At 45.0% G+C, this 22,106-nt stretch overlaps 1 protein-coding gene across 1 annotated transcript in view; it reads left to right on the top strand.

The window, feature by feature from the left end:
- Nucleotides 1-22,106, top strand: part of ANO2 (anoctamin 2, calcium activated chloride channel) — a 254,687-nt gene that overhangs the window by 211,131 nt on the left and 21,450 nt on the right. The window contains exon 22 of the mRNA XM_012732230.1: nt 10,491-10,636. Coding sequence (XP_012587684.1) covers nt 10,491-10,636 — 146 coding nt within the window. The remainder of the gene's footprint in view (nt 1-10,490; nt 10,637-22,106) is intronic.

Genomic DNA, 22,106 nt, shown 5'->3' with positions numbered 1-22,106 from the left:
CAGCAAAGAATCTTAAGAATAGTAAGTAACGAAGAATATATCTAAGGGCCAGAGAGCCAGGTTCTAAGCTACGTAGCTGTGATTAATACTGCAAGTGGAATTGTAGGGAATATCACTGCTTCCACCTCTTGACTTGTCTGACTCAGATGTTAAAAGAGGAGAATTACACAGCAACTTGTACAAAAGATGAGGATTGCATCCCAAACACTGTAGGCTGGCTGTAACCAGCCATTGTCGTCAGTTTGAGTTGCTATAGCAAAAAAAGCCACGTAAGTTGGGTGGCTTAACCCACAGTCATTAACCTGTCATACTCTGGAGGTCATGAAGTCTAAGATCAAGGTGTTAGCAGGTTTGGTTCTTGCTGAGGACCCTCCTCCTGGCTGGCCGATCATTGTACTTCACTCATACCTCACTAGTGCTCACGTGACATGTGTACAGGCATGTGGAGAAGACAGCTCTGGTGTCCCTTTTTGTAAGGGCACTAATACCATCTGGGGCCCCATGCTAGTGACCTCATGTAAATCTCATTCCTTTCCAAAGCCCCCGCCTCCTAATACTACCTCAATGGGAGTTTGGAAGAGATACACATATTCAGTCCATAAAACTAGCCTTTCTGTTTTTTGTTGTTTGTTTTTTTTTTTTTTTTCAGTCTGAAAACAGAATTTGTATACGGTTAGGTAAACAAAATTACGTATGTCATAAAATGACCCTTATCTTCTTAGAGTAGATAATTAGTTTGGGGACTGAATAGACTGCGTGCGACTGGATGCGACTGGCTGATCTCTACGAGGTACAGATTGTCAGATGTCAGAGTAGGGGGTCAGGCATTTTGTAACCATCAATGCCGCCTCCTTGAGCAAAAGGGGGTTCCTTCCAGCTTGTGACTGTCGTGAAAGAAGGCCACCATCATATGCCAGATGGTCTGCCATAATTTTGTTTAAACAAGTAATTTCCCTTGGGCATGGGTATATTTTCTAAACAAGCAACGGACTGACTTGGGCTTATCAAAACTCCTCCCCAGCAGGTGGTGCTACCATTGGGGAAAGTCAGATTCCATATTGGCAGCTCCCTGACCAAGGTCTTGCACATGTCAGGGTCACAGCGAGGGCAAGAGCCCAGCTTCCTTTAAATTTCTTTAAAGGTCACTGAGTCCTAGGTTCCTTGGCTGAATAGGACCATTGGAGTATGGAGGATCCAACTCTTTTCTCCAAGGAAACTACACCAGAGTCAGTGCTTCCATGTGGGGGCATAATTGACAGGAAGGCACCAGAATGCTGTTCTTTTGTCTTTCATGGAGACACACTTACAGAGCTAAGTTATAATGGAAAAAATTTAGTTGACCCGGAAAGAAAACCTCCCCCCCCCCTTTTCTTTTTATAATATAATAGTTTTGTTTTTACATCATTTTTTTTGCCTTTTTCCATCTCAGTTGTAATCCCCGTGGGCTTCCCATCACCAAATCACCCGAAAAAACCCTTTTTAATGAAAGCCTTCATGAAAATCCTCAACATTCCCTTTAACCCGCTCCACTCGCATATCCAAAACGACTTTCACCATGATCCAGCATTCATAGGCTGGATGCTGAGCTCTTTTTCTGCCCTCACCCTGGGATAGCCCCTAGAAGTTCTTGGGCCCGGGCTTTTCTAGGAGGAGGACTGGGAGAACATTGGTATCTTGGCATCTCATTCCTCCGCCCTGCTTGGACCAGTCTCTGGTTGTCTGTCAGGAAATCATCAGTCTCAAGAAATCAACCTTCTGAAACTGTGCCTCCTTTCCAGCTTCCTGATGGGAAGTCACGCAGAGATAGTCATCAAGCAAAGCTGCAGAGACACATGGTCACTGTTCTCTAGGAGCTTACCAGCTCAGAAAGAGACCACATTTGCTATGGACAAACATCCAGAAAACATACAGACCAAAAAAAGATGTGTCAAAGCCACATCTGGCCCCTTTGAAGCTAAGAGCAGCCCCCCACTGCTACAAAGGAAAAGTCTCCATTTTGCTTGCTTGGAACATCTGGGGGAGACACCTGCCCTTCCCGTCATGGGTGTTCTCTCTGGGTGGAACTGTATACAGCTTGGAGACATGAGATTTTTTTTTTTCTTCTTTGGGCATCTGCTCTACACTTAGCTCATTCATTCTGGACCCAGAAGCCTGTTGTGGAGTTTAAGAGAAGCTAGAACGCATGCATATGTTTGGGCAGTGTGCTGACATGTTCTCCACCCAGCAATTCCATCAGTTCCATGACAGATGAAACCAACACATGGCTCTTGTTTATGTTTAACATGAGTTTAATATGCTGCCTTATATCGATGGCATCAGCATAGTAAGTAAGTCTTAGCTGTGGGCAGTCTTTATGGCCTCATCTCTTGATGAAAATGATAGCAGTCATCATCACTCCGAGGTGCTCTTATTCCACTTGGAGCATTCTCTGGAACTTTCTTCTATTGAGTGAATTTGTCACTGCTGATTCCAAATACAAGTCATTTCTGCTTCAAAAGAGTTTACCATTCTCAGTTTCTAGTCTGCTAAAGGACAGTCATGCAATAGAATTGGATAGTTCAATTTGGGATGTCAAACTAAAGTTCATATGCCAAATCCTAGAATTTTCTAACTCCAAAGCTCTTTATAATTCTGAAGGTCATATTGCATGTTTGGTCACATGAAATCACCATGATTATGGTCATTGCACCTCCCACCCCTACTCTGAGTCCAGTCTTAATAAATGAGACTCATTCAATCCGGAAGTCAAGCCTGACAGTATTTTTATATCTGAAATGTACTTGAGAAATAGGAAATAAGCAAGAAAGAAAAGGAGTCTTCATGAGGCGAGAGACTCACATGGTTGAGCCTGAGGAAGGAGGACTGTAAACTATACATGGAGACTCAGTAGCCTTTAACTCTTTGGTGGAGGTAGCATTTCTCTACAGGACAGAAGTTGGACTGTTGAACAGATCAGGATTTAAATTCAGGCATACAGTATACTCAGGCTGTACCCTTGGGAAAGTTATTCTAGAAATATTTTCATCCAATACTGGTCAATAAAAATGCATTTTTGGATATAAACTTAGCTCTCTAGAAAATAGAAAATTTGAATATTCGGGGCAGGAAGACCCACCGTTGGGGGTTCAGGGAGCCTACGTGCTACTAAGCATCATGAGCTTTTATGTTTAAAGTGTCAAGAGTCCAGGGGTGAGGCTGAAAGACCGTTGACAATACTGTTTTTCTGTTGTTCTGGGCACAGTGGTTTTTGATTCACATTTTAGCTCAGGTGTACCTTCAGATTTGCATCAAAATTTTTCTCCAAGGGAGATAAGTATAAATCTTAGAAGCCAGATTAGACTTTTAAAACCAGAAACAAGTATGAGAGGCTAGGTAGGTAGTCATGCCAGGCAAGGCTGTTGGAGACAAAATATATACTGATTATAGAATTTTAAGATTGGTTGTTCTTAGTATTCATCATCTGCTTTGGAAAACAATTTTCAGAGATTTTCCAAAGAAAAATTTAAATGTCAAAGATGATCAAATTGACCTTAACTAATAGGTCAGGTCATCAGTTATAATTTATCTGTCCCTGCAGGGCAACATTCGTGTGTGTGTGTGTGTGTGTGTGTGTGCGCGCGCGTGCGCGCGCGTGTGCAAATCATTGTAAAAAGCACAACCCCAACTTTGAAGAATCTTATAATCCTTCAGGCTCCTCAGACTAGGTTGCTTCCTAATCTTCATTTGTGAGCCAACTTCACATTTTCCCCCATCTCTTCCTAAACAACACTTCTGCATATTCATTTCCTCTAAACCACCTCACTTATTTAAATCCGGAGAATTTCTGAAAATGAATACACTAACACCATGATTAGCGAATAACAGCAATGAGAACTGCAATAAGAAAGCACCGCTCAGGGCCAAGGACATCAGCCTAAGACCTGCTTCTCTTTGTTAAAGGGAAGATGTGAAGTGAGGGAGATGCCACCTGCACCCAGGGTTTCTCCTGGCTGGAACTGGAGTCAGCAAGTGCGCAGGGTGGGAACGCACTCTTCGGAGAGCTTCGCCAAGAAGGTGGCTGGGCATAGTTCTCTGCGGTGAGGTCTGCTGGCGGAATGTGTCCTTTGCTTGGGAAAGGCTCCTTTAGGTCAGCGCTGTCCCCTGCGAACCCCACAGGTCTCCATGAGGCTACACAGCCCTGGCGTGTCCTCAGATGCCTGACAGCCCCCTCTGGGACCCGGGATCAGCTTCATCAGCGTTCTCAGATCCCTCCCTTTGGCGACAGCTAATCTGGCAGGTGCCCAGACAGGGTCACTGCGGAAACCTTCCACAAGACAGTCGCACCTTTGGGTCTAGAGACCCCGAGGTGGAAAAACAAAAGGGAGACAGTCAGACTGGGACACCAGGCATTCATAGGCAGCTCTGCCACTAATGAGGACACGATAATAGATAGAACGGGGGTTCGTGGTCTGGCCTTGGGCTAGCCACACTCACGCAACCCCAGGCTCCTGGGGCCTGGCACAGATGGCAGATGCTTTCCAGAGAGGAGCCGGGTGGCTGCAGCCCAGAATAGTGCTCAGCACCTTCTCAGACAGCTTCGGCCGTGGTGGACCATGTGGGCTCCCATGTGTGCAGTTTATTTGCTGAGCCCACCATGGGGTTCCCGTGCCATCTCCCACACACACGCACACATGCGCACACACCTGTCCCTTGTGTGTTTGTACAGAATAGATTTTTGGATCCCAACACACCCCATCACATCCCATTTCCTTTACAATTTTATCTCAAACTTAGCTCTGGCATTTCTTAAAGCTATATTTAAAACAGGCCACTTACCATTCAGAAAGGCGCTGTGTGTGTGTGTGTGTAAATGTGCCTTTTTTTTTAAGTGCCACACTGGCTCTGGCTCCTGGGCAGTCTGAGATGGACAGACCAGACAGTGCAATATTGCCCCTGGCGAACTCTTCCTGCACCCTTGTTCTAAATGAACAGCAAAAAGTAGATCACATCTCCCCCCTCCCCCCAAGTCATAATATACCTCTGAGCACAGCCAGTGAGATTTTATAAACTTCCTGCTTTTTCCTTTTTTGGGTAACTGAGAAATATTACATTTCCAGACATAAATCACTCTCTTTGTAAAGCCATCACGGGCACTGGGGTCTGTGCTTCCCCTGAATGCCGCGGAATCTGGCCACACGTCACCAGTGTCAGAGGAAGTCTGACCCTGTCAGGTGTCAGGGAATACCTTTTCAGCAGTTCAGGGTGCCTGTCTTCTTTGGTCTGTTTCTTGTGTCTTTTGTGCTGAGACTCGAGGCGTGTGGACCCAGGTCTGAGGGGCCGATATTAGGTCTGAGGGCAGTCTCCTGGTCTTGGGGTGAGCCCCCGGGGCACATGCGCAGGACGGCTCGGCCTTCTGAGAGGAGCTTCTCAGACTTGCTGTTACAAAGGGACAGCGAACTAGCAGATGAAAAGAACAAGGGGTAACATCAAAGAGTTATTTTAACGAGACAGTGCATCACCCGTTCGGAATCATAACTTGAAGTTTTCCAAACAGCCCAGCTGTATGTTACGCAACTTGAAGGATTCCTGTTAAATCCCGCTCCTGAGGGACTTTATTAATTTTTCCCTTTTAATGGTCACTGGGATCTCCAAGAGAGAAACTTCTGGGAAGGAGGGATTTGTAAGAATTTATGGATTTTTTTTTCCCACTGCCCTCATAGTTTTTGACCCCCCACAGTCCATTACCTGATGGCCACGTCATCCTTGCTCTCTCCTGCCCTTAGCTCGGCCTCCCTTATCTCCCCCACCCCACCGTTAACAGCTGGTCTTCTGTTGCCCTGATTCAACTTTCTTGGAAGCCCTTGACCTGTCCCTTAACCGCCATGTCCCCCTCTCTGCTCTGTCTCCACATGTGTTTGTTGCTAGAGTTTCCATTGCTCTCTCCATGGTGATCGCCCATCTCTAGCTCTAGCCCAGATTTTTTTTAGAGCTCAGACACATATATAAGTTGTCCACCAGCCTGCCCACTTAGTTATTTATCGACCTGAACATTCCTCCTCTCCTTCCTCAAATCTTCCTCTTCCCTGGTGCTACCTGTATTAGCAAACGGTCCCATCACCCACCAAGTGTGCCCACAGACCCCCTCAGTCAGCCTCGCTCCCCATTCTACTCCCCTTCCCGTGTATGATTCACCCCAGCTCCCTAATTCTGTCTCCTAAGCATGGCTCAGTCTGTCTTCTCGTCCACCGTCCTGGACCGAGCACCATCATCTCACCCAAACCTCTGCTGAAGATGGTTTAAAAAGCCTCCATGCCAAGACTTCCACTGCTTTTTGAGCCTTTAAAAAATATTATATTTATTGTGGTAATATTTGATTTATGATACGGTTTCAGGGAAATAGTTTCACACTTCTACAAGCCTGTTACCGCACCATGCCCACCAAAGCCACAGTGCCCCCCTCCATCATGGGGCCTCGTCCCCTTTTTGCTCCCACCCTCATTTCCCCCCTCCTGCCACCCCAACTTCCCCGCTGATAACCTCAGTTCTATAGTCCAATATCAAGGCTTTTTCAGTCTTGCCTTTGTCTACCCCATTGCCTTGTTTTTACATTCCGCACGTGAGCGAACCATTCAGCATGTCTTTCTCCTTCTGATGCATTTCTCTTAGCACCATCCTCTCCAGATGGTGAGACTTCACCTTTTTCTTTACAGCTGCATAGTATTTCATGGTGCATACTTTCATGTCTTCTTTATAAATTCATCTCTCATTGGGCACAAGTTATTTATATAACTTGACTTTTGCCCATCATCCTGCAAGGAGCATAGTGTTGCACATATTCCTTGGACTTAATTTTTTTTTAATTATTATTCCTTAGGTAGATATTCTAGGAGAGGAATTACTGGATCACATAGCAGATCTATTTTCAATGTTTTGAGATACCACCATCCTGGATTTCATAGAGCTTGGAGTACTCTACATCCCCACCCACAATGTACAGGGGTTCTTTTTCTCCACACCCCCATCAACACTTGGTGTTTCTGGTCTTTTTGATATGGGCCATTCTCACAGTGTGAAGTGGTATTTCATTGTAGTTTTGATTTGTATTTACCTGATAATAAGTTTCTAGTCTTGCATCCAAGTCTGATCCATTTTGAAATAATTTGTATGTGTGTTATGATATCGTTTCACTCTTTTGCATTTGGTTGTTTTCCCGACACCATTTGCCAAATAGACTTTTCAGTCACCATTGAATATTTCTGGCCCCTTTGTTGTAAATTAACTGTATATGTAAGTGTCAGTTTATTTCTGGACTCTCAGTTCTATTCCATTGATATGCATGTCTGTTTTTATCCTAATATCATGCTATTTTGATTACTGTTGCTTTGTATTATAGTTTGATGTCTAGGAGCATCTTCACCCATGCAACAGGATTGTTTTGGCTAGCTGGAGTCTTTTGTAGTTCCATACAAGTTCCAGTTATCTCATTTCTTTTTGTCCTTGGTTGGTGAAATTCAGCCTCCAGGAACTTTCATGAGAAGGAATACATGGAAGGATAGATTTGTAAAACATTTTAAAAAGTGTCTTTACTTTTTGCCTTTGTATTTGATGTACCCTTTGACTGGCTTTAGACTCTGCTAAAACTCATTTGCCTCTTCATTGTTAGTACATTTCCCTAAACTTTCTAAGGTCAAGGGCTAATGTTAAGAATTTTTCTATCTTTTTTATTTCAAATAATTTTATAGAGGATCTATGTTTTCTATACTTGGAAGTCTCCACAATTCTTCCTAGAGTTGTAAAATCTCATGATGATGATGTACTTTGATGGAGGCCCCTATTTTTGGCCTTATACTGAGTGGGTCTTTCCAATCAGAAAACACATGTATTTCACCTCTGGCATGCTTTCTATATGTCTTTTGTAATTTCCCCTACCATTTATTTGTCTTCTCTTTCTGATTATGTGTTGGGGTTTTTAGATTGATTAATTTTGAAAATATTTGCTATCCCACTATCCACATATTTGTCTTTTTCTTTTCCTGAGATCTTATAAAGTTTTAACATCTAGTCATTTCATTGTATTTATTTCAGATTTAGAGTTTCCCCAGCTCATTTTTTCCTGCAAATTAACATTTTTCCCCTTTGTTCTTGGGAGTAGTCACCTATGTGATTTGAATAGAAACATTAGGGTCTACTGTTCCTAAACAGAACATTGACTGCTCTTCACTTGGTACCTTCAATTCCTGGGCCTTTCCTACAATTTTCAGCTTGAGTTGGCTTGCATTTCTCTGTCATATTTCATTTGTAAACACTTGGCATTCAGCCATGACAACTTTAAGTCTTTCATTCATCATCCATCTTCTAAGATGTTCATTAACATCTCTCTTATCTTACTTTACTCATTATTATTTTATTTAACTTTGTGATTATATATATATATATATATATATATATATATATATATATATATATATTCACTAATTGTCATTTCAGTAACCTCTCAGGAGTGAATAGGTATATATATGTGCTTTCAACTTTTCATATTTAATCTAAACCACTAATTATCCTTTTCTAAAGATTTGGCCAGAGTCTGATTACTGTTACTGGAAGCAAAAGTCTCAATTTCAATTCTGGTGATAGACCTTTCTTCCCCGCCCCCACCCCATTTCCCCCTTGTTCCTTTCTTATTCACTCTTCTTAACTTTCTTCATCGTTGCTCTCTGACCTGATTAATGAACAGGGCCTTAGTCAGTTCACACTATTTGGCTTCAGAATATCTTGGTTCCATGTAGTTTTTCTCAATTTCTTATTACTACAATAGTGATAACTACTTGCTGTTATTATGACTTACTTTTTTTTTTTAACCTTCTGCGTCAGTGGATCTCAACTCATTCTCTAAATCCTTCTGTGATGATGATACTGATGATGATGATGTTGATGATGATGGTGATGATGGTGATGAGGACATTGATTGAACTCTTAGCATGGATAGCAAGTCCATATCCATACATTTTCCCCTTCAACTGATCCTGTACATTAGTTTTTTTTATTTATTCCCATATATTATAAATAAGAATGATAAAGTTTATGAAGTTTTAATAACTTCCCCAAGAAAATATAGCTGATGGAATTACAACAACAACAAAAGATTTTTTTCCAACAATACCATTCTACATCTTCTGGATGGTAAATGATATAGAAGATACTAGTCAGAGAAATTCAATTTCCATTCGTTTTCAGAAATTATAACAACAGAAAGAGATGCCTAATGATACTTGGTAGTGCTCCTTTGGAAATAGCTACAGGAAAATTGGATGATCTGGTGTGAGGAATGCGGGAGAGGAGAGAGGGCCAAGACTCCTGCACTTGGCTGAGTCTTGGATTTCAAAAACACATTTAGCTGCTCTTCAAAGACGATGATTCTGACTGTTCTACTGATAGTTTTCCACCTAATTATTGCCTAGAAACTTTCTCTTAGTACGAGCACATTTCTTTTTCACCTAATTCATTCTCTATTTATTGTGAATTAATGGAAAGTATGACCATACTATACTTTTATACTAAAATTAATAATAACTCTCATCCATTGAATGCTTTCTGTATCCAGTTATTATGCCAAGGGTTGTATCATCGTTTCACTTCACCCTTATACCAGCCCTGAGAGACTGTGCCATGATTACTTTGTTATCGTTCCAGACCAAAAGAGCCCTGATTGTGGCTGCCTTAGTTTACTTGGGTTGCCATAACAAAATCCCATAGACTTGTTGGCTGGTGCAGCAGAAATTCATCTTCGCATGGTTCTAAAAACTGAAAAGTCTAAGGTCCAACTTGGACTTTGGTTCCTATGGGTGTTCTTAGCTCTCATACCTCCCCCTCCACACTGTATCCTTACCTAGGGGAGACAGGTCAGGGTCTCTTCCTTTTCTTATGTGACTACCAATCCTGTTAGGTTAGGACCTCATTTTTATGACTTCAATTCACCATAATTACTTCCTGAAAGCCCTGTCTCAAAATGCAGTTGTATTGGGGGTTAAAGCTTCAACATATGGACTGGGTCTTGGGAAGGGAGGGGTGCTATTCAGCCCTAGCACACCATGTTTAACTTGGCTTTTATGGAAACATGATGCTGCTTGTTATTAAACATTGTCTTCTGGGTAGAGAGCGTCTCTGTATTACTCTGTGGACACCATTTCTTCCCCATGAAGCAGCTAACTAAAATAGTCTTGATAGATAACTGGGTGCTCTCATTTATTTAAATGGATCAGCTCTTTCTTTGCTATCAAGCAGCAGGAAGGGTTCCATTTATTTGGGTTTAAAGAAACCAGATCCATTGGGGGGAGCCTTCCAATATCTTGATAAAGGAATGCCTTTAACAGAAAGTTGCCTTTGTGACCCTTTCTCTGTTCTTGGGTCAGGGATGGCTTCAATGTCTAAACTTAGTTTTTTTCACTTTTCTATCTGCATAAACTAATTCTAATCTCTAGAGGCTTTTGGTAACTGGTCCATTTCTTCTCCAGGAAGCTCAAGAAACTATTTAGGAAGCTGAAAGATGAGACAGAACCTGGAGAAACTGACTCTGCACACTCAAAGCACCCTGAGCAGTGGGACCTAGACCACAGCTTGGAACCGTACACTGGATTGACCCCAGAGTACATGGAAATGAGTAAGAGCCTGCGTATTTCTTCTACTGGGGGTTGGTTCAAGCTCAAGGTTTGGGAGGACAGTGAGGGAGGAGGATAGAGAAATGGTGTGCAGCTTCTGTTCCTTTAATGCCAAATGAAAGTTGAGATGCTGAAAGAGCCCTGGAATGAGAAACAGGAGCAACTCTGCCAGCAACGTGATACCAGGATAAGAATGATACCCCTTTTTCCTGTGTTTCCTCTCACAAAATGGGAAGTGTGTTCTCATGCCATCGCTTCTACTACTGCTGATAAAACTGAAGTGAGATAATGAAGTCTGAAGTTTAAAAATAGAGTTTCCGTGAACAAAGAATAACATGGGATAAAGATGTATCCATCTTTGACTTGGAGAGTATAAGTGACCCTCCATGCCAGATGGGTCTGGTGGGGTGAAAGGTAGAGTTCTCATTCCAAAGCCTTTGCTTGTTCTTGGACAAAGCTTAGAAGCAAGAGCACAGGTTGAGAGGATGCTGCCATGGTGAATGTGGCTTGGAAGCCATGAGAACCCCATTATGAGACCAGCTACCCTCAAACTCTTGGCTACTTGAGAATAAGCTTGGTCTTTTATTGGGGTAGATAATTGAGAATTCCCTTTGCAAGACTTGGAACTAATGAATTAATAAAATGGGATACCAGAGACTGAGAGGTAAAATATATCACCTAAATATTTACTTAGTCTAAGTATATGGAGAAATACCAATCAAGAGTTAGCATCATTGCACATAGATTGTGTTTGCATAATCGTTCCTGCCTTCTTGTAGTAATCACCATTTGTTTAAATACACTTTTTAATTGTATTTGCACTGGCTTATGCTGTTGTTAGTATTTTGGAAGTGAAGGCTCTCCGTCAGGTCTCCATAGCATCCCCACCACCAAGGCACTCAAGAGTCCTGCATCATGGCCCACTCGGCTCTCCCCACCCTGTTTTCATCCCTCTAACTCCCACTCTGGATGCTTCAGGTTCATGATCTGCTTTCAAAGGTTGGTTTCAAAGTTTTGTCTGAACCTTTGTTTGGTTTTCCTACTTCTCACCCATAAGTGAAACCATCGAGTACTTACTTTTCCCCTCCTGGTTTATTTTGTTAGTCCCTTCCAGCTTCTTCCAAGTTGCTGCAAGTGGCATGAGTTTATCTTTTTTGATCGCTGAGTAGTGTTCCATATATATGCTACATCTTGATTCACTTATCAGTTTAGACTGCCTCCATTTCACTTTTTAATAAGGGGATCCCCCTGCCTCTCTGGGCACCAAATACCCCATTCAGTGTTTCTAATGGATTTCCACCCTCTTCTCTTGATAACAATATACGAATGCATGTTAACGGTAGTAGGATCGCTAGGATCTAGGATTAGTTGTCCATAAATGGTCTGCCCTAGCCCTGAGTAAGTAAAAAGTGAAGCAGGACCTGAGTTTTAAACCTAAATAAACTTACCAGCGAAGAAAAATAATTTTGTGTTTCAAGAATAATAAGCAGAAAAATATTAAGGCCCAATTTGTAGAGACATAGCTTCCTTATGCTTCTCCCCTTTAGCTAACTGCTGCCTCTGATCCTTCTCTCACACTGAACCAGGTACTTGCACAGAGATGACTGTTATATTTCAGGTGCCACTTGGTGTCTGCCAACCTCATACACAGAAAAAAATTGCTGCCGGACTTTGAGACTTCCTTTTGGGAAGGGGTTTACATTAGAAGTCCTTGAGCTCTGTTCTCTGCCTCCCCTCTCTAGTTCCCACCCCCAGCACCCAGTGATCTGTTCATGTCTCCCCTGATAGCTGCCTACTTCAAAGCATCCTCTTTTGAGTGATTAAAAACAGAGACCCTTGGGACACACTGCCTGGGCCCAAATCTGACTGTCTCGCCTATTAATTGGACAGCTTTGGGTAGGTGGCTAAACTTTATGTGTCTTGATTTGCTTTAGCAGTGCCAAAAGGAAAAAAAGAGAGAGAGAGAGAGAAGTAAAACAAAGATGATAACAATCTGTACCTCATGAGATTGTTGTATTTAATGAATTAAAATATGTGGCGTGCTTAGGAAAGTGTCCAGCATATTGAATAACTGTATGAAGCGTCAAGTGGTGTTTCTAGGAAGGACCTTGTGACCCTAGAAAGAGTATGGGGGATTGCTCCACCCTGTCAGCCTCTGTGCCGTGGAACCCACACCAGTGTGTACAAACTGGGGCCATCAGAAAGAAGTGAAAAAAGGAGCAAAAATGATCCCAAGAAGACTTGGTATCTTCTGGAAGAAATTCAGAAAGAAGTTTATAACCAAGGTTATAAAGAGTGAAATCCATTGTATAGATTATTAAAAATCAATAACAACAATGAAGTACACCTACTGACAGCTTAGAAGGGGCCACACAACCATATAACAGAAAGTTTGAAAAAAGAAAAGCAAACTCCCCTCATTCACACTCAACTTTCAAAGTTTTCTTGGTGTCCAGCCACAGATCCTCTTCGTTGTGTTTTAAGATAAAGTTGTCTTTGTTTAAAGATAGTTGTTCTTTTTTTCAGTTATCATTATGAAAATGATATATCCAGGATGTCACAAAATATTTAAAATGAGCAGTGCAGAATAATCCATCTGATACATAAAAGTGTATTCGCTTCTCTTCTAGCCAACACCTACGAGACTTATTTTCCAGGCTTTTTTTAATGATGTAATGTCATACTATCTTCAAGTACATACTTCCCCCCCACATTTAGTATTATTTCCTCAAGACAGATTCCCACAGGTGTGATCATCAACTCTACTGAATTGTTCTCGATTCATTTTACCAAGTGAATGTGAAAGGGTTCCCTCTGCCCACTTCATCGCCTTGGGGCCTGAATATGTCAGACTGCTGAAGACTTCACACAGCTTCCTTGTGAAGCTTTCTTGCATGCCCTTTCCCTCCTGAGAGAAATCATTATTTATCTGGACTTGATCCCTGAGGTCCTTCTGGTTCTGACCTTCTGTCCACATTATCAATGATGAGAGCTCAGGGCAACATTCAAGAAAAAGGACTGGCACGTGCAGAGTTTTACTCATGGCCTTGAGTGAATGCTGGCAAAGCGAGTGGTGGTCCTGGGGCTGGGAGGGTGTAGGAAAAGACTCAGGGAAAGCCAGGCAAGTTTGCATTGCATTTATGGCTTTAGGGGGAAGCTGTGGGATGGTGGCCAGTGCAATGGCCAAGTACGAGCTGTTTCCCTCAAGGAAATGGGCAGCAAGTACCCAAAGGGGGTAGTAAGACTAAGCAAGGGGCAGGGAAACAGGTGGACTCATTCATTTCTTCATTTATTAACATTTAATTATTTATTAAAGATTTTTTATTTATGCATACAAGAACTGGGGTTTAGACCAGAGGTGTGGGGGTGGGGAACAGAACAGATGCCTCTACACTGCTGAGGGGAGCAGCGGGGAGACAGGAGAGGTCTGTTGTACCATGTGGGTCAGCTCCCTGGCTGGGTGGAACTCACTGCAGTGGCTGCTGATAGCTTCATAGTGCTGATACCTAACCCCTTAAGCCACCAGGGAGGCCCTATCAAACATTTATTAAGCACCTAGAGGGAGAAACAAGTTTAGAGACCTCAGGACACTTTCTTTAACAATTTAGGTTGATGATAATTCAATCAACAATTCTGTTGCTGCTTGAGTCTTGGCTGAAAAGGAAGCCTGATTCATAGGTGGTTCTTCCAAGCTGGGTTCCATAGAAATTAAGAGAATTCTATAGGCCATTTTGCTAAGGTTGCTTGTCATTTTTAGAGGCATAACTATTTTGCTTCTTATTTGAGTGTTAAGAAAGTGTTTCTGCATTAGATTCCTTTCACTCTTTTTATCTTTGACTTTTCCTCCTCACTTCTTCATACAAGTGAGTATTTTTGTTAGTGGCCAGACTGAGGTACCGTGAGATCCCAAAACCAGCATGCTCTAAAGAAATTCTGCTACCCACTGCATAAAGTATACTCAGTGTGAAAGAACTTTTAACAGATTAGTGTTCATGGAGAGAGAAGAAAAGAAAGGATAATACTTCCCAATAAAATGCCCAGAGTTGCCCATTCCTGTGTGGGTAAATGCCCAGCCAGACAAGGTTGGCCCTAAGGAGACTGATGAAGCCCCAAAGGTAGGTACCAACCTAAGATTCCTTCTGGCAAGGAACCAAAGAGAAGGGGCAGAAGGGGTCAGGCAAGTCTGGGAAAAAGAGAGCAAAATCAAAGTACAAATCAAAACAATGTCTGCTATTTTTGCCCTCTCCACCAAGCTCTCTTCTGAATGTCTCGCCCTATCTCAAGCCCACGTTTCCTTCCATATCCCCCAAGTCCCTGGTGCAACCCAAAGTGGAGAAGCAAGTGCAATTTTTTCTGCATGTGCCTCTCTGCTCCACACCCCCCCAACCCCCAATCTTTTCCAAGTCTCCTCCTCACTTAGACCCTGGGCACTTCCCAAGGTGGGCAGGAAAGATGGAACCTCCTCATTTTATGGCAATACAGTCTGTGACATTTGCTCCATAAACAGTCAAAGATGGGGTTTCAGGATATACTATATTAAATGGCTGCTTCATCTAGTGGTATAACCGGGGTGAGCTCTGGCGTCAACGCAGCAGGCTTCCAGGCTCACTGTGCTTGGAGCCCTGGGCATGGTGTTTAAAGTCTGGAGGCTCAGTTTCCTCACTGAAAAAGGGTTTGAAGATAACAACACTGACCTCATAGGTTAGTTCTGAGAAGAGGGTGATGAGTAGAGAAAATATCAAAAAGATGAAGAAAAGAAACAATGTTTGGTATTTGTTGGTTCTCAATGAGCATGACCATCACTGTTGTGGTCGAGTCCAATTTCCTACTCTTTCATCTAGAAACTGAGTGAAAACAGTTGGGAGCCCCTGAGCGTGATGAATGCTGAGGTTCTTCCCACGCTGTCAGAGTAGGGCTGGGCAGAGATGTGTCAAGACTCAGGGTGCCAGGCTCCAGCACAGTGTGAGGCTCACACTCAGAAGCCCGAGACAGGACACTCCAAGATGTACTCTGAGGCCTCAAGCCCTCAGGGCTCTGCTGGGCTCTCAGTGGGCTCTTGGGCCATTTGCTTGCCTAACCCCCACAAACTTTGGCTCTTCTAGTCATTCAAAAAATAATCGTTGTTGTCTTCCTGACTTAAGAATGCAATTATCGGGCCCTCCCTGGTGGCGCAGCGGGTTAAAGCACAGCATTAAGAAGCTTAAGCCACTTCTGCATGAGTTTGATTCCCGCCTGCCCCGGAGGTGACCACATGGCGCGGCAGACCTCTCCTGACCCGCCCGCTGCCCCCCTCAGCAGTGTACTTCATCGATCTGCCTGTTCTGCTCCCCGCTCTGTCTCTGGTGAATCCTCTCACCCTCCGCATCTCTGGCCTGTACCCCAGCTCTATATGAATAAATAAATCTAAAAAAAAAAAAAAAAAAAGAATGCAATTATCCCCCTTTCAGCCTTCCTCTAGCGTCTTAAATGCAGCCCCAGCTTGGAGGCCCTCCAGCCAACTATGAGGGTGACATCGGGCATCTTCTTGTCAGACTTGGTGACTAGGGGAACCTCGTATCATGACCCACCTCCACTCAGACTATTGCAGAGAGGGAGGCATGGTGGAGATCACATATTTTTTTTTTTTAAAGATTTATTTATTTGTTCATACAGAACCAGGGTACAGGCCAGAGGCTCAAGGGCGGTGAGAGGCTTCGCCAGAGACAGAGTGGGGAGCAGAACAGGCAGATCGACGAAGTACACTGCTGAGGGGAGCAGCGGGCGGGTCAGGAGAGGTCTGCCACGCCATGTGGGCACCTCCGGGGCAGGCAGGAATCGAACTCATGCAGAAGTGGCTTTAGCTTCTCAGTGCTGTGCTTTAACCCGCTGCGCCACCAGGGAGGGCCCGGAGATCACATATTTACATATTCATTTATTTGGAGTGAAAGCTGGATAATTATTCCAAAGCTCTGTCATCTCAGCTCACTGGATATGTCCACTGAGACCTTGTAGGAGTCACTCACTGGTGGGAGTGCCCGGGGCCCAGGACCTCCTCCTTGTAGTTCCCCACACTGCTGGCCGGAAGTCAGGTTCCAGGGAGAATGACGGGGCACAGCAGAGTTTTCCTGGCCACCCCCCTCTGGCTGCATCTCTCAAACTGGGAGGAGCCTGCTCTGTTTTCATTGTGACTCTTTCCCTCTCTCTCTCTTAGCCTCTACTAAGAATAAAGGGCATAGATTTCCTTTTAAGCCCTCCTCGTGCCTCCTTTGAGTCAATGCAAGTATATCCTGTCTCCCTGATTCCTTTTCTACTTCCTCTTCCTCTTTTCCTTTTTTTCAGAACGACTTTTCCAAAATGCAATCCAGGACATGTTATCTTTTCTCCTCAGTTTCTTTGATGCTACTGACTTCCTGTAAGAGAAGGTTCCAGTCCCCCTGGTGCAGCAAACCAAGGCAGCCGTGACCTGGCTCCTGCCTTGCTGCCTCTTCACAGTGCAGCGTGCACGTGTCCAGTCAGACTTCACAGTCTGGGTTTGTGCATGCCTGCTCGTCAGCCGGTGCCAGGCCCTCACCGAGTCGCTGGGACACACCTCCAGAAGCTTGCTTAGCTGCTCATATTCTCAGACCTTTATTCTGGGGTAGTGAGTGCTTTGGCGCACAGACCGAGTCATTGTTCTTCAGTCACTATGTTCAGCACAGTTCCTAGGACATAGGAAGAGCAAGATAAAGTCTCTCTTCCACGAATGGTCCTTTTAAACCCCTCTCCCCAAACATCCTTTGTTCAAAAGCCTCCAGGATCTCCAAATCCTTAACCAGGCGTCTGTGGGCCAGCCCTTCCCTGTTTTCACCCCTACGTACTTTTATACACTCTTGGTCCAGCCAAAATGAACTCCACAGGCCATTTCACACCTGCTTCCTACATTTCAGCACCTCTTGTGTCTGACCTTGGTATTCTCCTTGCCTGGAATCCTCTGAGTCTTCTTGTTCAATTGGCTAAGGCCAGACCCCAGCGTGTCCCTTCCTTTCTCCCCTGACCTCACCAGCGTCCTCCAGCTTTAGGCCCCGCCCCTCACGAGGGTTGCAGACAGACAAGGTGCCCCCGAGACACGGAATGCAGGCGATGATGGTGATGACTGGCTCCAAGCGCAAGTTGCTCCAGTGCAAAGCCTCGCTCTGCTGCTGCAGCATGACCCGGACACGGTGATGTCAGCCTGGAGAGAGCTGTGTGGCACAGGGTCTCAGGACAGCCTCAACTTTCTCTTACCTAGGCCCAGTCAATCTCATTTCTAGTGTCACAGCCAATTCTCATTTCTGACTGGGCTGATCCCCCAGGGAGTGGGTTATCAGGAAGGGTGACTATCCTGCCTCTCTCTTCTCCTTTCTGTCTCCCTTCCCACTCCTCCCCCTCCAGGCCTGCCTTCTCCCCTCCCAGCAGGCTTATTATGCACGCCTTTCTAGTGAGTAAGCCGGAGAAACAGGAGAAGGTGTAATGTGAATCCATCCATGCTGCTCATAACGGCAATTCTTCCAGGAGCTTGGTGGGGAGAAGATTGAAGCCCGCAAATGTGGAGCCTCAAAGGCAGTAGAGTCTCCCATCCCCGCAGACAATTAAGGCTCGGTGGCAGTCACCACCCCCCACTTCTGCTGTTTGCCCTCAAAGTGAAACCCCCTGTAGGACAGAGCAGGCGTTCCTTTCCATCTTTCCGGGGTGACTGGTGAAGCTTGGGTGGGGCCCAGCCCTGTTTTTATCTAGCAGGGTGATCTTGGGCCAGTCATCTCTCTCTGGGCCTCAGTTCTTTCCTCAACAATAAAAGGAATTAGATCAGATGATGTTATACAGCCCCCTAGTGTGGTCATAACCAAGTCTGTAATGGGCCACGAGTGTTGTGTCATTGCAGCTACTACTTTAAACATACGTGGTAGGACAGGTTGAGCCCTCATTTTTCTCACATCCTTAGGCCCTTGGATGAGAGAACAAGGTGGACTTCCGGAAGCACCAGCCCTGGCTAGGCCAGCAGGAGTGAAGAGTACAAATCATCATTTTTCATTGTCTTGATCAGAATCAAGAGTTTCAAGCCGGTAGACCAGGTAACCTGCAGGGTCCCTTCTAGCACTGGCGTCCTGGCTTATACAGGCCAGCAGACAATGACCATCAAACCCAAAGGGCCTGGATGAGATACCAGTTACTTAAGGTCACCCCAAAGAGCTATTAGTGGAACTGAGGCTACAGCCACTTTCCAAATCAGCCCACAGAGACTTTATTCCATCAGGAGCTGTGGAAACAGGGGCCTTGGTGGTTGCCAAGGTAGAATGGGGTTTCTTCCTCCCTCACCCCACCCCCACCCCCCATTGGGCTAGACCTCCCCAGTTCCAGAACTACTCTTGTCTTGGGCTTTGAGCAAAATTGAGAACAGTGAAACCAAAGCTGCCCTCTCCCTCTGCTGTGCCTGACATGGTGATCCCTCGCCCTGCTCTCAGCTGTCAGCTTCCTTCCCGTCATCCCCAGGACCACCCATGCAGACAGGAAGTTGCTGGGCCCACTTGGAGCCAGTCAGTTCCATGGCAAGGCAGGTCATCGCTTGAGAGAGGCAGCAGAGAGAGATGTATTATATTTACATTCTTCTAAATGGAGCTGGAACCGGGGCCCAGAAGGCCTGGGGGAAGGGCCATGAGATGAAGGGAAGCTGGGAGTGGGGGGAGGCTGGACGTCAGCCTGAGGAGGGGGCTTGGGGCTGGGGAACTACCTCTGGGCAGGGCTGGTGGTGGGATGGGTTGGCTCCAGACAAAGAGAAACTTGAGAGTGAGGGATTAAGCTGGAAAAACCTGTGAGGGGAGCAGTCAGCTTTCGAGGGAAATCTCCAATATCAAACCCTTTTCCTGAAGAGCTTACTAAGAAGGACTTTAAGGGTGGCTCCCCACCCCCACCTCTGAGGAGAGGAAAGAATGCTGGCCCAGGAGCAGGCCACCGCATTAATCATCACTGTCCCCAACCCCAAAATGCGGCTTCAAAGCTCCTTTGCCGCAGGCTCCTCACAGCCCACTTGTAGAGTTTTCCTCAGGGCCTGGTGAGAGGAAATTCTTCAGTTGTTCCAAGAGCTGCAAGCTCAGTTCTCAGCCGCAAGCAGTTTGACTTAGAGAGTGGAATTTGGCCTAAAAATGTAATCCTATAAGGGGAGTTTAGTGACGAATTCCAAAAGAATCTCTTGATCAAGTTTCATCACCATTTTATCAGATAAATACAGGGTACAGTGTCAGCTTTTCCCACCTAAATAAAGATCAGTGATCCAGGTTTGTGCTGTTCACCCCAGTGGTGATGGGAGGTTTGCAGCCTATTTATTCACAACACCTAGTCACAGGAGCACATAGTAGGCACACGCATTGTTGGAAGAAGAAGGAAGAAGAAAGAAATGAGGACAGTAATCCTCCTGTGAGGACCTGGGTGGTGATGTGATTTCTACAGCCATCACCACCCATCAGAGCTGCCCAGCTTCAGCTGTAAGTGAGGAAATATTCCAGAATAATCAACACAATCCTCAGACACCCCAGACACCCCAGACACCCCAGCTGAGCCGCTATGGGGGGACAGTCTTCCGCCCCCTACCCCCAGCCCTGCAGGGGCCAGCCTGCCTTACTCCCCAGCACTTGGGTAATGGTAACCTCCTAAGGGCAGTCTCCCCAAGAAATGTGAATGGCGAATTTGTGAAGTTACCTGTGCAGTTCAGGTGCAGTATCAGATGGTCAACCATGGTTACAACAATGCTGTGTAACAGATGCTCCCAGATCTCAGTGACTTACAAGTAAGACAGGGGGCAGCGGAAGGGACTGGCTCCAGCATCAGTGAGTAGCCCATCCTGGAAATGATCAGGTAAAAGTGGCCATTTATTTTAGTTATTTATTAATTTTTTTAAAGACTTATGTATGCATCCAGAATGGGGGTACAAGCCAGACATGCAGGGGCGGTAAGAGGCTTCACCAGAGACAGAGTGGGGAGCAGAACAGGCAGATCAATGAAGTACACTGCTGAGGGGAACAGCTGGCGGGTCAGGAGAGGTCTGCTGCACCATGTGGATCTCCTCCAGGGCGGGGATTGAACTCACTCTGGAGTGGCTGTGGACAGCTTGCGGTGCTGCATCCTAACCCGTTGTGCCACCAGTTGGGGCCCCAAAAGTGGCCATTTATTAAAGAAAGCACAGAGGGAGTGGGCTTCAGTGAAGCGTGGCCTGAATGACACTGATTCCTCTTAGCTCTGATAACCTTTGGTCTGGGCTGGTAGGGATACCTGGGTCGTGGCCCAATAGCCAGCAGTGGTTGGCAAGGAAGCTTCCGCTGTAAGTGAGGGAATATTCCAGAATAATCAACACAATCCTCAGCACTGAGACTTGCATATTCTCCAAGGGTGAGCACTACCAGGCAGTGGCCCAAAGATCCAGGAAATTCCTTTCCCTGAGCCATCCTGTTTACCCAAACTGAGTCATCCTGCTGGGTAATCAGGCACCTGCCATCTTCTGCAAGTGGCATTTAAGTACAATGTTGGCAACACTCAGGGGCTACTCCAGTGTTTCTGGAAAGTAAGGCATTCTTGCCTTTTGCTTCGAAGCAGACTTTGCTTGCATTCTGTACTAAGAATCCCTTCCTCCATAAATACGTAAGAGGAAAGGGTCTAGCTGCGCCCCACAGCCTGGGAAACTTGAGGTGCCCATCTGTACTTGAGTAATGAAGGGAGGAAGGAGGACATGAAGGTGGGCTGGCAGGCAGACTGTCAGGCTAAAACTCGCAGAGAACATGCTCACTTTCCCATTTCTTTTTGTGCTTTATCAACCAGCAAGCTCAGAGTGGGTTTTGTTGCTAACTAGAGCTACATCTGGGTCCTCAGAGTTTGCATATTTGTTTCTCCCTTCATTCTCTGTTATTTACTTTTTTCTAAAATTCTGTAAACCTAGTTGTTTTTCTTTTTTGCTGACTCCCCAGTCTTTGGGGGGAAAACATAAGGGTAGAAGAAGAATGTAAATGAAGGCCCTTAGTCAGCCTTGGTTGCTGGGGAACTTCCTTCAACCATGACTAGTTTTATTGCCCTTCTACCCTCTGGCTGTGTTACTACAGCTCAGATAGGAAAGTGGGAGATGGAGAGCATGGGAAGGATGAATGAATAAGTGGCCTTCACGTTCCCATTTGACAGATGGATAAAGTAAACAAGGGTGAGTAAGCCAGGTCACTCATTTGTTCACTCAGTAAACATTTACTGGAACCATGCTGTTCTCTAAATGAATCAGTAGATCTCATCAACTCGATCTCTCCAGTTTTAAGAAGCTAAACAGGGACCCTTGAAGGGAACCTGAGATGTGTGAGAGTAACCAACTGGGGAGGGGGTGATAACTGAGGATGATGTTATCAATAGAGAGCTTGCTAGATAGCGAGTACATGGTAGATGTTTAGGAAATGTTGGCTGAAGCTGCGTGACTTCTGAGGGCTTGGAGTCTTGCTCAGAAGATACAGA

The sequence above is a fragment of the Condylura cristata genome, unplaced genomic scaffold (genome assembly GCF_000260355.1).
Source record: "Condylura cristata isolate star-nosed mole 26May11 unplaced genomic scaffold, ConCri1.0 scaffold00034, whole genome shotgun sequence".
Lineage (NCBI taxonomy): Eukaryota > Metazoa > Chordata > Mammalia > Eulipotyphla > Talpidae > Condylura > Condylura cristata.
The sequence above is the reverse complement of the archived record's forward strand: the minus strand, read 5'-3'. Positions and strand labels throughout refer to the sequence as shown.